The sequence below is a fragment of the Hyaena hyaena genome, unplaced genomic scaffold (assembly GCF_003009895.1).
Source record: "Hyaena hyaena isolate Hyena2069 unplaced genomic scaffold, ASM300989v1 scaffold_152, whole genome shotgun sequence".
Classification (NCBI taxonomy): domain Eukaryota; kingdom Metazoa; phylum Chordata; class Mammalia; order Carnivora; family Hyaenidae; genus Hyaena; species Hyaena hyaena.
Genome location: NW_024080784.1, coordinates 667,309 through 681,426, shown reverse-complemented (window position 1 = coordinate 681,426; position 14,118 = coordinate 667,309). Strand labels below are relative to the sequence as shown.

Here is a 14,118-nt window from a genome sequence, read left to right as displayed (position 1 = left end):
TGCAAGGGCCGTCTCTGCTCACCCACTGCTCTGCCCAGCATGGTGACGGGCACAGAAATACCTACAGAGGCCACTGGTCCTTCTGGGCAAGGTTAGCTTTAGCAGCAGCTCAGAACTTGTGATATGTAGTATCTTAATTGTTATTTGCTTTTAATTATTTGACAATTTCTTCCTTATTCAGGGGATATTTAGAAGCAGGATTTTTAGAAGCAGGATGTATGGGGGTTTTAAAGCTATATTTAGTTATTGATTGCTAATTATGTTGCACTATGTGAAAAAATAATTGAATTTTTAGAGTTTCTGTTCAGTTTCAACACAGTGAGTTCTCACCATTGTTCCCTATACGCCTGCAAATAATTTATATTTTTTCAGAGTTGGGTGTAAGGGTCTACATATATTTTATTAGATTAAATGGGTAATAGTGTTAGTTAAATCTTTTATAGATTTAACATACTTTTGTTGCCTGCTTGAGTAAGCAGTTTCAGAGAGATGTGTTCTCGCATAATACCTTTAAATCATATTAGTTCCCAAAGAGAAACACAATTTGGTTCTAAGAAAAAGCAGTCTCTTCAGCTAATTAGGGTGAAGGCAGGCACCAAGTAAAGATCTAATAAAAAATTCCTTCTGAGGTATCACATGTTAATAAAATGGGACTTTAAGGTTTAATTCCCCTTGTAGGGTTCTCAGAAAAGTCTTAGAAAAATGAAATCTTTTCCATTTTATTTTAATTCTTGGAAAAAAGAAAAGTGAGCCTTGAAAGGAAAAGAGATACAAAAGAGAAGGGGAAAATACAGAAGGAAAAAGCAGCGGCAGTAAGTCAGGAAGTAGCTTACTTACATACACCACTGAAAAGATCCCACTGTACCGCTTTGTTTTAACTCCAAACAGGTATTTTAACATGGAGGTGAAGACGTGCACAGCAGCCGCAGTGGTAAACCCACGGACCAGGGGCTCCGTGAGATATATGGCCACAAATCCAAACCTACAGACACCTAGGCAAAACTTTTTTTTTTTTTTTTTTTTAATGACAAAGAAACAAATAAATCACATGATGGATCAGGAAGTTAAAACCAACAGAACACATACACAAGTTCTTTCTGGACCACTTTCTAACAGGACAACCTTGCATATGCAGCAGTTAAGTAGTTTGCACATCAGTGGTTATGCAGAAAACAAGGGAAGGTTTGCAGTGGCTTGGAGCTCCACGGAGCAGAGGGCACACTTGTATTTTCCCTGTTCCTTGGAACTGGGGACATGTTTAGTCAAGGTCACCTCCTGTTTCTTCCAAGCAGATAAGAGATTACTAATTACTAATCACTACTGCTTTAAACTTTTCTTGCTTTTTGGAATCTCTAAAGGATGCAACTGAAGCTTGCTAGTTCCTAATAAACACTACTTTAAGGAAGGCATGCAGGGGACTGGTGTCCTGAACGCTTGGAACTCTGAGCTCTGGACCCTGGCTGGCTGACCTTGCCCACCACGTAGACCAGCCACGAGGGCTCAAAAGATATCTATTAACTGAGCAAATGACAGCCCATTTCTCTGTCTGTGAATACTACCTGGATAATTCCTGAAAGTAAGGTCACGGACATGGCGACTTTCACTCTCAAGGCATCTCTTGCTTCCGTACCGTTGGTTGCATTTACTCCTCCTGGAATAACTATATCATCTGGTACTAATCGAACAGCCACACCACCAATCATCAGGCTAATAACAGCAAATGGACCTGAAAATGAGGAAGCATTAGGGAAGTCCTGTTCAGTGTATCTCACATGGCTGTTGCTGGTACTCAAGGAGACTCAGGTGAGGTCATTAACTCATCACTGACATAAAACTGCCCTGCCCTCCTTAAGCCTTGGCTCCTGGTTTATGTGTAAGCTGTGTATGGACAGGTCGTATTCTCTACACATGACCATGATTGTATCTTCCACCCCATGTACTCTTCTAGAACCTGGACATTTATTTGCCCATTAAGAGGTAGTATAATTCCCCTCTCCTTGCATCTGGATGGACTTGTGACAAGCTAGCTGCCAAAAGAATGCAGCCAACTGATACTGCATGGCTACTGAGGCTAGGGGACAAATGTGATGCAGCTTCCAGCTGACAGCTGTGATAGCTGCTTATGCCGGGGTGCTGAGCATGAGAGCTCAGTTAGGACCACATGGAGAGAAGCTTCCCCTGGGACTCTCAACTGCACCACACACCCTGGGCCAGAATGGCCCAGATGAGCGCTTCCCAAATCTTGACCTATGGGAACTGTGCAACATAATGGAAAACAAGTATTTTAAGTTGCTACATTTGGGGGGTGTTTGTTACCCAGAACCAGACACTGGAAACATTGTGTGTGTGTGTGTGTCTGCTGGTGGCAGCCTTATGATGCATCAACACTCTTGCAAAATCTGTATGAATCTTATCCTAAATACACGGGGGAAAAACCACGTACAATCCAGGGCCTAAAACAGGATGAAAATGCAATACGTGCACAGTAATTAGGAACACACAGTGCCACTAATAAAATAAAACAAAAAGAAAAATTAGATACAAGCAAAGTGTATTATGAGCTCAAGTACTTGTTTCACAGATTTCAACAATTTGCTCTTTTTACACAAGAAAACTGTCGTTTTTCCTTATGCCAAGACTGTAAGAAAGCTATTAGTTCTAGAAATCTGGGGGGAGTGTATTCTTCTAAAGCAGTATCAGTAACAAAAGTTATTATTAAGCAGAGGTTCTGGTAACAAACACAATGTTTCTTTGGCACAATGCAGACCTTGGAGATCCAAATGGAAAGGTACTAAAATAGCAACTCTAAGCTCTTACCTATGGATATGTGTCTGGAGGTTCCAAGAAAACAATACATGATAACAGGATAAAATGAAGAGTACAGGCCAAACACCGGAGGTACAGCAGCCAGCATTGCAAAGGCCAACCCTGCGGGATTGAAACCAGACAGAAATGGGGAGATCATTACAAATCAGAGGGCTAGCGGCACTTCTCTCCCAGTTCTGTAGGATGAAGAGGTGAAAGCCATGTTAACTTGAGCAGATGTGTCTTCACCTGCCTTCCATCCCCACCCTCCTTACAGGCTGAGACAATTTTCCTTGTCATCTCTTTGCAGGGGGTTGATCTTTTCCATTTTATTCTTTCCCAACCCAGGTGAGGGCAGAAAGTCTTACTTGCCCAGTGTAGCTATAATCTATGTTGATGGCCAAATGCTGGCTGCTTCTCTAATGGGATGTTTTTGTGGTCTTTTGGGGGGACGTCTTTTCAATATGAAACTCCAAGCTTCCAGTTCTTACACCTCTCTCAGGTCCTCTCTGCTGCCTTATGTCCCTCTGTAGCAGTCTTCTCGGGCAGGTGCCTTTCAAATGAGCCAAGCAAGACAGGGGACCTTTCGGGGCACCCACTTATCCAATGGGAAAGCCTGGCACCTTGACCCCAAGAAACTATGGAAGTACAGGCCGGGCCCACTGAGGGCTCTCCATTCTGCCTACCTGGGTGTTTTATACCCTTTTACCTGTTTTTTTTTTTTCTTACAATAATTAGCAACAATCCCCCAAAACTCCAGGGGACACATGTCCTGGGCTCTGAGAGATCCTCTTGCAGTCCCTCCTTCCTGGACTTTCAGGGGAGGGGAAATAGTGCTTTCACCTCTCTCTAGAAATTCTCATTCCAAATCGATTATCATAATACCTGGCCCCTCATATATCCTAGTGAAGTGATGCACTAAAGAGGGTTTGGTGTCATTCACTCACAGTTTGGCACAGATGGTCTGAGCTTCAGAATGTGGAGACAACACCCTTTGTTCTCAGCTCAGGGGCCTCAGACAAATATCCTGGACAACATTCACTTGGTGCATTGTCATGTCGTGGAGAAGAAAAATTTAGCAAAAGAGCTGTGGAAGCATCCTTCCTCCACATGTAACAATCTGGTCATTTTCATGCTCTTTTTTTAAAGAATAAATTTCTATTTTTAAATTTTTATTTCAAAGGAATGCATGTCCATAGTTTAAAGAGTACTGAATGGCTCTGGAGATAAGCCGGGTCTCTTCTGCCTCACCTCCAGGTTCTGCCCCCCAGAGGCACTGACTTCCAAGTTGTTCTGTTTTTCTTTTCTCCTTTCTTGTTTTTAAAAAAATGTTTATTTTTGAAAGATACAGAGTGTGAGTGGTGGAGGGGCAGAGAGAGAGGGAGAGACAGAGAAACCAAAGCAGATTTGAGGCTCTGAGTTGTCAGCACAGAGCCCAACATGGGGCTTAAACTCACGAACTGGAGGATGATGACCTGAGCCAAAGTTGGACACTTAACCAGCTGAGCCACCCAGGCACCACAAGCTGTTTTTCTACCATTTATCTCATTTCTCTAAACCAGCAGTTCTCAACTGAGAGGATTTTGCCCCCCAGGGGACATCTGGCAATGTCAGGAGACATTTTCTATGATCAAGACTGGCCGAGGGTGGGGGCTGCTACCAGTATGGTGTGGGAGTTGAGAAACCTTACTCTAAATCATGTGTTCGCATTGTTATGGTTTGTTTTAATTTTAGGAAGAGCGAGAGCAAGAGGGGGAAAGGGGCAGAGGAAGAGAGAAAGAGAGTCCCAAGCAGGCTCCATGCTCAGCATGAAGCCCAATGTGGGGCTTGATCTCACAACTCTGGGATCATGACCTGAGTTGAAATCAAGAGTCGGAGGCTCCAGTGACTGAGCCACCCAGGTGTCCCATGTTATTCTTAATTGATCATTTTTAGATGTAAAGTATAGACTTTGCTTTTTTTAGCCTCCTCTTAGTTATATTACTATTATGTGACTTTTCTTCCTTTCTAAAAAGTTTTGAGATCTAATTATCCTAGTCTTCTGATATTTTATTATGGTGTGCCTCATTTTATTTTTTATGTATTCTGCTGGGTACTTGGTGGTTTCTCTCAGTCAGAAAACTCATGTATATCAATTCTGAAAATACTCTTTGATAGTCCCTTCTTTGCTGTTTAACCTCTTCTTTCTAGAACTGCTAGTCAATGATGGAACACCAGGACTGATCCTCTTGTGGTCTGGTCTGGTCCTTCTTACTGTTCACGCATTCATCACTTTCCTCTACTCCCAGGAGATTTCCTCTGTCTTCCAGCTCTTGACTGAATATTTTATCCTAGCCATTGTATTTTTAATTTCTCTGAGCTCTTTGTTGTTCTCTGAAGGCCCTTTATAAAATCACATCCTAGGGGTGCCAGGGTGGCTCAGTCGGTTGGGCATCCGACTTCAGCTCAGGTCGTAATCTTGTGGTTTGTGGGTTTGAGCCCCACATCAGGCCCTGTGCTGATAGCTCAGAGCCTGGAGCCTGCTTCTGATTCTGTGCCTCCCTCTCGCTCTGCTCCTCTCCCACTCACGCTCTGTCTCTGTCTCTCAAAAATGAATAAATGTTAAAAAGAATTTTTTTAAATCACATCCTATTCTCATCTCATGGATTCAACATGCTTTTACATCTTGCTAAGGATATTACAGAACAAATATGTTTTATTTTGCCTTCTCCATTATTTATGTACCCAATGGTCTTCTTTCTATTTGGTTTGTTTTCTTCCTTGAAGCCTCATGGGCACAGGCCCCCTTTATTTATTGATGGGCTTTACGGTGCGGCCATTGGGTGAACAGCCAGCATCTTGGTTGGGGAACCCCCTAGTTATCACTATAGCTCTTTTCTCTGGGGGCAGTTCATTGTTTACTTTGGGCTGCAAGTTCTTGGAGTCTCTTCCGAGATGTACAGTGTAGAAGAGACTTCATTAGTGCACAGCTCAATGTTCAGACTTAATTCCCCAGGACCATCTTTTATCGTGTTCACCCACAGCATGGTACCAGTGTGGGCACCTGGGTCTCTATGTGTGTGCTACTTATTATACAGACTTTCAACCCATTTTCTTGCTTCTAACCATTTGCCTCTCACCTTTGGCAATACTCAGAGCCGCCAATTTCCCAATGTTCTGCAAGGCACACACCTAAACACGAGCTTCCTCCACTGATAATTCAGTTGTCCGTTGTCCATCACTAGCCATCTTTTCTCTTTCCTGCTCCAGTGTCTGCTCTCCCATTTTCTTTGTTCTTGCTAGTTTATACCATCTCCCTCTCCTTTACCATCATTTTAGGGGGACTTTATTTATTTATTTATTTATTTATTTATTTATTTATTTATTTAATGTTTATTTATTTTGATAGACAGAGAGAGGGAGAGACAAACTCCCAATCTGTCAGCAGAGTCCATCATGGGGCTTGATCTCAGGAACCGCGAAATCATGACCTGAGTTCAACTCATGAGTCGAATGATTAACTGACTGAGCCATCCAGGTGCCTCCAGAGGGACTTTAAATGAATTAGAGAAGCAGATCTTCAATTAATGAAGTCTTTTTACTAATAATGTATCAACCACAAGAAATTAACTTACTATCACTTGGATTTCTATCTGTGCTACATTTTTTTTTCATATTTATCCATCTTCATTGACTAGTGATGGGCATAAAAATATCTTTTCCATACAAATTTGTTTGTGGGATGACTTATACCTATTAGTGTTTGATCTACTGTATTGTTCCTTGTTTTGAAATTATTTTGTCCTTTCTGTAATACCACAGACCCCTGGTTCTCCTTCCCCTTTTCCAGATGCTTCTTTTTCAGTCTCTTTTGCCGGTTCCTCCTTCTTTATTTGTTTTTCAATGTTGGACAAAGCTTGATCTTGGCTCCCTTCTCTTTTATTCCACATTCTTTTGGGTGGCCTTGTCTACCGCCATGGTTTAAATGTCCCCCATATGTCAAAAATCTCCAGACTGACAGCTCTAGCCCACACCTCTCTTTTGAACCCATCATATTTTAAACATAAACATGCAATGTCCATGTCTCTCACAAACATTTCAAATTTAACATCTTCAAACTTACCCTTCAAATCCATTCCTCCCACAGCCTTTATTATGTCTACAATTGGCACCCCCACCCTTCAGCAGCTGGAACCGGAAATCTCAGACACTCTTGACTATCCTTCCTCACTGTCCCCACATCCAACTCTTCAGCCCAGAAACCTTGAAGTAATTCTTGGCATGCCTTGTTTCCCCCATTCTCCCCCAAATCAATCCAACAGACCATCTGGCTGATTTTACCATAAAATATAGCACATACCTTTATAATTATTTCCATTTTTTAACAATGTTTTATTTATTTCTGACAGAGAGAGGGACAGCGTGAGCAGGGGAGGGTCAGAGAGAAAGGGAGACACAGAATCTGAAGCAGCCTCCAGGCTCTGAGCTGTCAGCAGAGCCTGACGCGGGGCTTGAATCCATGAACTGTGAGATCATGACCGGAGCCGAAGTCAGACACCCAACCGACTGAGCCACCCAGGCGCCCCTAATTATTTCCATTTTTAAAGCCACCACCCTAGATCAAGATGAAAGAAGGATAAGCAGCCAAAGATAAATTTCTGACACAATTGTGAGGATTTCTCCAAAGTGTCAGTTTACACGGGTTCACTGCATCACTTCCTGTGACCTTATCTGTCCAACTTGACCAGAGGTCAGTTTCACTTGTTTCCTGTTTCAGCTGAGCCTCCGGATGCTCGCCTCCCTGCCCCCACCTCTGCCTTTGAACCTGTTCCTTTCTCTGTCCTTCGGGTGTTGGTGTCAAAATGGATGAGAAAAACAGTCCTAAACCTGGCTTAAGGGTTTTGTTTAAAAGATTTGGCAAATCAGTCACTTGTAAAATTAAAAATTCACTGAGTGATCATTATGGGAAGTGATGTTTTTGACCAACTGATCATTTGCTAATTAATTTTTGTGAAACTGAAGAATGGAATAGATCCTTGGCAACTGACATAGAGACTGTTCGAGCCATTATCACCTTTTGCTACAATGAGTCACTATAACCCCTACTTGGTCTCCCTACTTTCCTTCTGACGCCCCTCTCAACCAAATCCACCCCCCCACCAAGCAGTCTCAGTGACCTCTTAGAAAGAAAGAAACCCCAAGTAAAGCATGGTGATACATTTCAGTGCACTCAGAGTGACATCCAAAAAGTGGCTACAAGGCTGTGTAGACCTGACACTGCTCACCTCGCTGGCCACTGGCCTCTGGACCCCCACACCCCTAGCTAGCTGCTTTTCTGTTAATTCTTCAAATCAAGTCTTCAAATCCTCAATTCTTTTCCTAAGTGTCTTCACACATGCTATTTTTTCTGTCTCAAATGCACTTCCTCTCATTTTTTACCTGCCTCCCACGCATCCTTCAGGGCCCAGCTCAACCCTCTCTCTTAAAGAACTTTTTGTGACTTAGCTACTCAAGTTAGGTTCCCCCGTTATTATCTTCTGGTACCCTGTAATTTCCTTCAGAGTGCTTCACATCATTTGCAATTAAAAAATTATATGTGTTTTAATTTTTTTTTTAATTTTTTTTAATTTTGGAGAGAGAAAGAACATGAGCAGGGAGAGGGGCAAAGGGAGAAAGAGAAAATTCTAAGCAGGCTCCTGGCTGATGCAGGGCTCAGCCCCATGACCCTGGGATCATGACCTGAGCCGAAATCAAGAGTTGGACACAACTGACTGAGTCACTCAGGCTCCCCAAAATTTTGTATGTGTATTTGATCCATGTCTTTCTGCCCGATTGAATAGTTAGTTCCATAAGAACAAGGAAGATTAGGCAGATACTGATAAACATGTGAATAGATGAATAAATTAATGAGCATTTTCTTAAATTCTTCTATCACAGATAAAAATCACACAAATGTAGAGGAATTCAGTCTATCCTGGTCCCTTGTAGTTAGAATATGGATTTATAAGTCAAGAACCTTAACAAAGAAAACACCAAGAACGTGTTCAATGAATGACTGATTAACCAGGCAAGAAGTAGGTCATGTCCAACCAGTTCCTAAGGGTTCTGATTTGCAAAACAGTATCACCACATTCTACAACTACTATCTCTGGGCTTTTTAAGCGGTAATTATTCCTGAAAAATTCCTTTATTTTATTATTATTTTTAATGTTTATGCATTTTTGAGACAGACACCATGAGCGGTGGGGAGGGGTAGCAAGAAAGGGGGACAGAGGATCCCAAGTGGGCTCTGTTCTGACAGCAGCAAGCCCGATATGCGGGGCTCAAAGTCACAAACTGTGAGATCATGACCAGAGGTAAAGCTGGACATTCAACTGACTGAGCCACCCAGGCTCCCCTAAAAAATTCCTTTAGAACGATAAGATTAAAGTATGAATTTGCAATCATGATGAAATTAAACAGAAAACAGGTCAGTTGAAGAGGTTACAGCAAGGGAAACAACAAAAAGAATGAATATACCTACTGACCTTGAGGAAGCTGAAGTACCCCTGTGCTTATGCCTGAGACCAAGTCACCCAACACATATTCTTTGAACTTGTACGCGGGCAACCACTTAGTTATAGGCAGGAACATATAAATGATATTTCGTATCTTCTTAGGAGTACACCTGGGAGGACAAAAAAATAAAATAAAATGAGGGACATTTCTATTTAATTCATACCAAGGAAAAGTTTTACCTTCCTCATATCCTGGAGCAATAAAGACAAATTCACATTTGGTGCTAAGAATGACCTTGCCACTCCAGAGAGATCAGAAACAACAAGATCTTCTTTTCTTTTTTTTTTTTTTAAATGGAAACATCTGAATTGGCTCCATAACAACATACCATGAAAAATAAGAAAAACTTAGTTTTAAAACAATGGGGATACACTGGAAGCTATTATTTTAATAGATGGCATCCTAAATGTGCTTTCTGTGTTGGTGTAAAAGCAAAGCAGGTAAATTACTTACTGCTTCAATTTTTTTTTTAGTATATATATTTTTACATTTATTTATTTTTGGGAGACAAGAGCATGAGCGGGGGTGGGGGGGCAGAGAGAGAGTGAGAGAGAGAGAGAAGCTAAAGCAGCCTCCAGGCTCCAAGCTGTCAACACAGAGTCCAATGCAGGGCTTGAACTCACAAACTGTGAGATCATGATCTGAGCTGAAGTCAGACACTTAACCGACTAAGCCACCCAGGCGCCCCTGCTTGAGTCAATTTTTGAAGGTGGAGCTACTGATCAGTAGGCCCAGTTAGTTTCCTCCTTCCTTATAAAATGAAGCATATTTATATAAGTGTTAAGAGCTTTATGAAAACATATCTGAAACTACAGTGGGATGTAGTAGTGGATTCTGTATCTGGTTGTCTTGATTAGGTAGAACATCATATTGATAAAACCAAGGGTTTGCATTTAGTCCCCATGTGGTTCAATTAATTTTGATACATAGACTACATTCTGGGCCATGGGAAGAGGACTGGCCATGGCCCAGATGTCCTCTTCCCACTCTAGGCCAATCATCAAAGGTATCACTGAATCAAAGATATCACATGGGCAGATGAGTTCCATCACTCTGGCAGCCCCAAGTCCTGGTGACAAGGAATCAATTTATTCCATTCAAAGGACACTACACTCTTACAGCATGCATGGTACTTTATATAATGTCTTTAGTGGTCAAAGCATCTGATTATCAGGCGAAGGAAGACATTGGAAGCAAATGTGGGTTAAGTGTGGCAAGAGTCGGAGTTTGAGTGGAACAAACTAGATTAGATGCCAGGCTGCTTGTTTAGAACACGGAGGCATGAATAACAGCTACACTTACGTAGTGCTTGCCACATGCCTCACACTTCGCACATCTCAACAGATTTTAACCCCCAGTCACTCTATGATGTAAGTCCTATATTATCCCCATTTTACAGAGTAGAGAACTGAAGCTCATGGCTGGTAGGTAGTCGGGACAAGGATTAAAACTCGGACATTCTGACTCTAGGGTATACATTTTAAAACTCTCCTGATAGTCATTCCTAGAACAGAGGGTGAAGCTTACATGAACACAGAGCATAGAGGTGTGGTCCCAAGGGTCCAGAATGGTTTGGTTTGGAAGCTTTGGAGCTATTGAGAGGCACACATGTCAGGCACACATGTGTTACCATTCCCAGGCCTGCAACGTGGCTGTGACAGTGTCTCCAAAATGAAGAGTCATAGGACGGTGTCCTTGACAGCCTAGATTGGGACTTAGATTCAGGAGGTTGCCAGATGGAGTAAAAGGGTGGAAAAAGAGTTTGGACATTCCTGAGAGTCGAAGGCAAGAGGTGGATGTGTTGAAGGTGCTGGAGTATGGGAAAGTGGGGTGTTTACGTAAACCATTAAACAGATGCAAGTAAATCAGAATTTGATAAATAGGGTGAAATAAATAAGGAAGCCTGGGTTCAATCAAATACTATCCCTGAATGAACCCTGTGGACAGTTCTGCAAATCCTGAGTGCTCACCTTTTGTTTTTTCTCCACTGCAGATTTCCTTTACACATTTGACCTGCCTTCTCTCATAATGACGGAATAAAGGAAGTAAGTTAAAGCACAACATACGTGAATGCCTGTTTCAGCTTATCTCCGATGGAATCCGAAATCTTGTCCTTCTTGTGAAGTCTTTCCTGGAGGACCAGATGGCTGAAGATAGGCCTTTCCACACAGTACCTCTGGCTTGCTGCAAGGATTTCATTTTCTTCAGCATGATCCATAGTACTCTGAAATTATTCATCAACAGCAGAAGACAAGCATTTCCTGAGTGTCACTAAGGGAGAGAATAGAGAGTCTATTTCAGATGCCAAAATCCTCCCAATGCCAGTTTCTAAGCATCTCTTCTTTGTGGGATCATAAGTTCTTCTGAGGACTTCATCTTTGACAACCCAGCGCCCCTAACACAGGGCTGAGTACCTAGCAACCTCTAGTAAATGAATGAATTTAAAATCACCACGAAAACATAGGAGACTTCTTTCCTCCCACGGCAATAACTGGTAATGTGTACACTTCAAACAAAAGCTCACATTAAATTCAGTGCCTAAATACTGCAATTGGCTCTCAGTCCGTATGAGGGGGAAAGGGGCAAGATCAGTGCTTAAACTGAATGAACCCAAGTTTCTTGAAGGTATATTATACTCCTCTCCATTTCTGTACTCTCATTTGATCACTCCTTAAATTATTCTATGGCTCAGAACTGAGACTTATACACCTCCATGAGGGAAATTTCTGTGAAAACTTACAAGTTGAAAACATCAGTGTAACATTATTATACTCTTTTAAATAATTTTTTATTTTTAAATTTATTTTTGAGAGAGAGAGAGAAAGACAGAGTGGAAGCAGGTGAGGGGCAGAGACAGAGGGAGACACAGAATCTGAAACAGGTTCCAGGCTTCAAGTTGTCAGCACAGAGCCCAATGCAGGCAGGAGATCATGACCTGAGCCAAAGTCGGACACTCAACCAACTGAGCCACCCAGGTGCCCCGCTATAATACTGTTTTAAAGGTGATTATGTTGTCACATGTACTTCATAGTATCTGGTCCAGAAGTACTCCAGTGTGTCAGGGCTTTTAGCGTTGTCTTAGGCACATGAGCCCATTTCATTACGATGGTTGAGATACATATATATATATGAGATACATATATATATATATCCCAACATATCTGTGCACATGGAAATGTGCACAAGGACGTTCACTGCAGTTTTACGATACTGAAAAATTGGAAAAAATACAAATGTCTACCAGTATGCAATAAAAAATAAGTTTTCGTACAGTCATATATTGAATGCTATGAAGTAGTTTTAAAAAGTGAACTAAATCTATCTGTGTCATCAACACATCTCAAAAACTTAATTTTCAATAAAAATTCAAGGCACAGATAGATACCCGAGGGGTGCAGTAATATAAACAAAATTTTAAAAAGTATAAAGCAATACTATATGTTGCTTATGGACACATATATGTAGTAAATGTATAAAACCATGAATGACAATGATAATCAACACTAAGATCAGGATGGTGTTTACTATGGAGAGAAGGGGAGTCAGAAGGCGAGTCAGACTCAGAAGAGAAAGAGCTTTAACTGACCATATCTACAATGTTTTAGTTTGTGAAAAGAATTGGTACAAATAGAGCAAAACATTTAGATTTGGTTAAGCCTTGCAATAAGTAAATGGGTATTTATTACATGATTCTTTGTATTTGTACTATACAACTTATAATGGAAAATTAAGTGCACCACCACCACCACAACCAAGGCCAATGTTCCCAACTGAAGGAAGTTAACAGCAGAGGAGATGAGAGTTAGCATGAGTTAACAGTCAGGTATCTATGAGGTAACAACAGGCGAGTGGGGGAGTTATCAAGGTTGGTCAATACAGTTCCTGTGTGACGAAAAGTTTTTCATCAAGCTGAAATTACAATTCACACTGAATTCAGGTTCATGTGATCACCCACAAAACACCATGCAAAAACAAATGCTTATGTCCAAGGATGTTAAAAATTCCAGAGTCTAGAATCAAAAGGAAACCTAACGGCAAATGTAACCAAGTACCAGTAAGGATGATATGAACAGATTAGTCTGGTGAAAAGGGATTTTGCAGCAGAATCTGACAATTAAAGATCATATGTCTTTTGCTTTAGGCTAGCAAGGCCGGTTTGCCACCTCTCATCTAACTTTTGATGGTGACTCTGGGAGCTCATAATATCCCTTAACGACTGGGCTGATGTGTGTGAGTGGCGTCTGACCTAGATCAGTGCAACCATTCCGCCTCCCACCTGCCCCAGCTCCTCCAGAACGTGGCATGACGGTGTTATAGAACCATCTCTAATTCACACAATGCTGCTTTCAGTCTTTGTGCCTGTGAACAGGGTTCCATTCACTCTGGTAAGAAACGCCATTTTCTCCCCCCTCACTCTCCTCCCATTTTCCCTCCGCCCTAATCATTGGAGCTTTCAAAAGCCTTGTTTAGTCCTCTGCTTCTCTGAAGTTTCCCCTGTTGATGCCTCGCAGACTGGGTCAATACTCACTACTTTTCTCCCACTGATTATAATTATTGTTCTCTCCTAGATTGTAATTCCCGAGGCCATACCATACCCTCAATGTCAAGGGTCTAGCTCGGTCCCTGTCTTAGCAGGCGCTCAGTATTTGATGAATGAATGAAGATCTTTGGATTGGTACTCATGACTGTTGATAATGTAGGTCATGCTTCCTCTTCGATATTTCACATCACAGAAGATTAAGCCTGCTTTAAAATGTATTATTATTACTAATTTTC

At 41.6% G+C, this 14,118-nt stretch overlaps 1 protein-coding gene across 2 annotated transcripts in view; it reads right to left on the bottom strand.

Moving 5' to 3' along the window:
* Positions 1-11,560, bottom strand: part of SLC26A5 (solute carrier family 26 member 5) — a 28,216-nt gene extending 16,656 nt beyond the window's left edge. For both annotated transcript variants that reach the window (XM_039239103.1, XM_039239104.1), the window contains exons 1-5: positions 11,409-11,560; positions 9,312-9,451; positions 2,818-2,928; positions 1,560-1,726; positions 838-1,002 (exon numbers count right to left, since the gene is read on the bottom strand). In XM_039239103.1, coding sequence (XP_039095034.1) covers positions 838-1,002; positions 1,560-1,726; positions 2,818-2,928; positions 9,312-9,451; positions 11,409-11,560 — 735 coding nt within the window. The remainder of the gene's footprint in view (positions 1-837; positions 1,003-1,559; positions 1,727-2,817; positions 2,929-9,311; positions 9,452-11,408) is intronic.
* Positions 11,561-14,118: the final 2,558 nt, after the last annotated feature.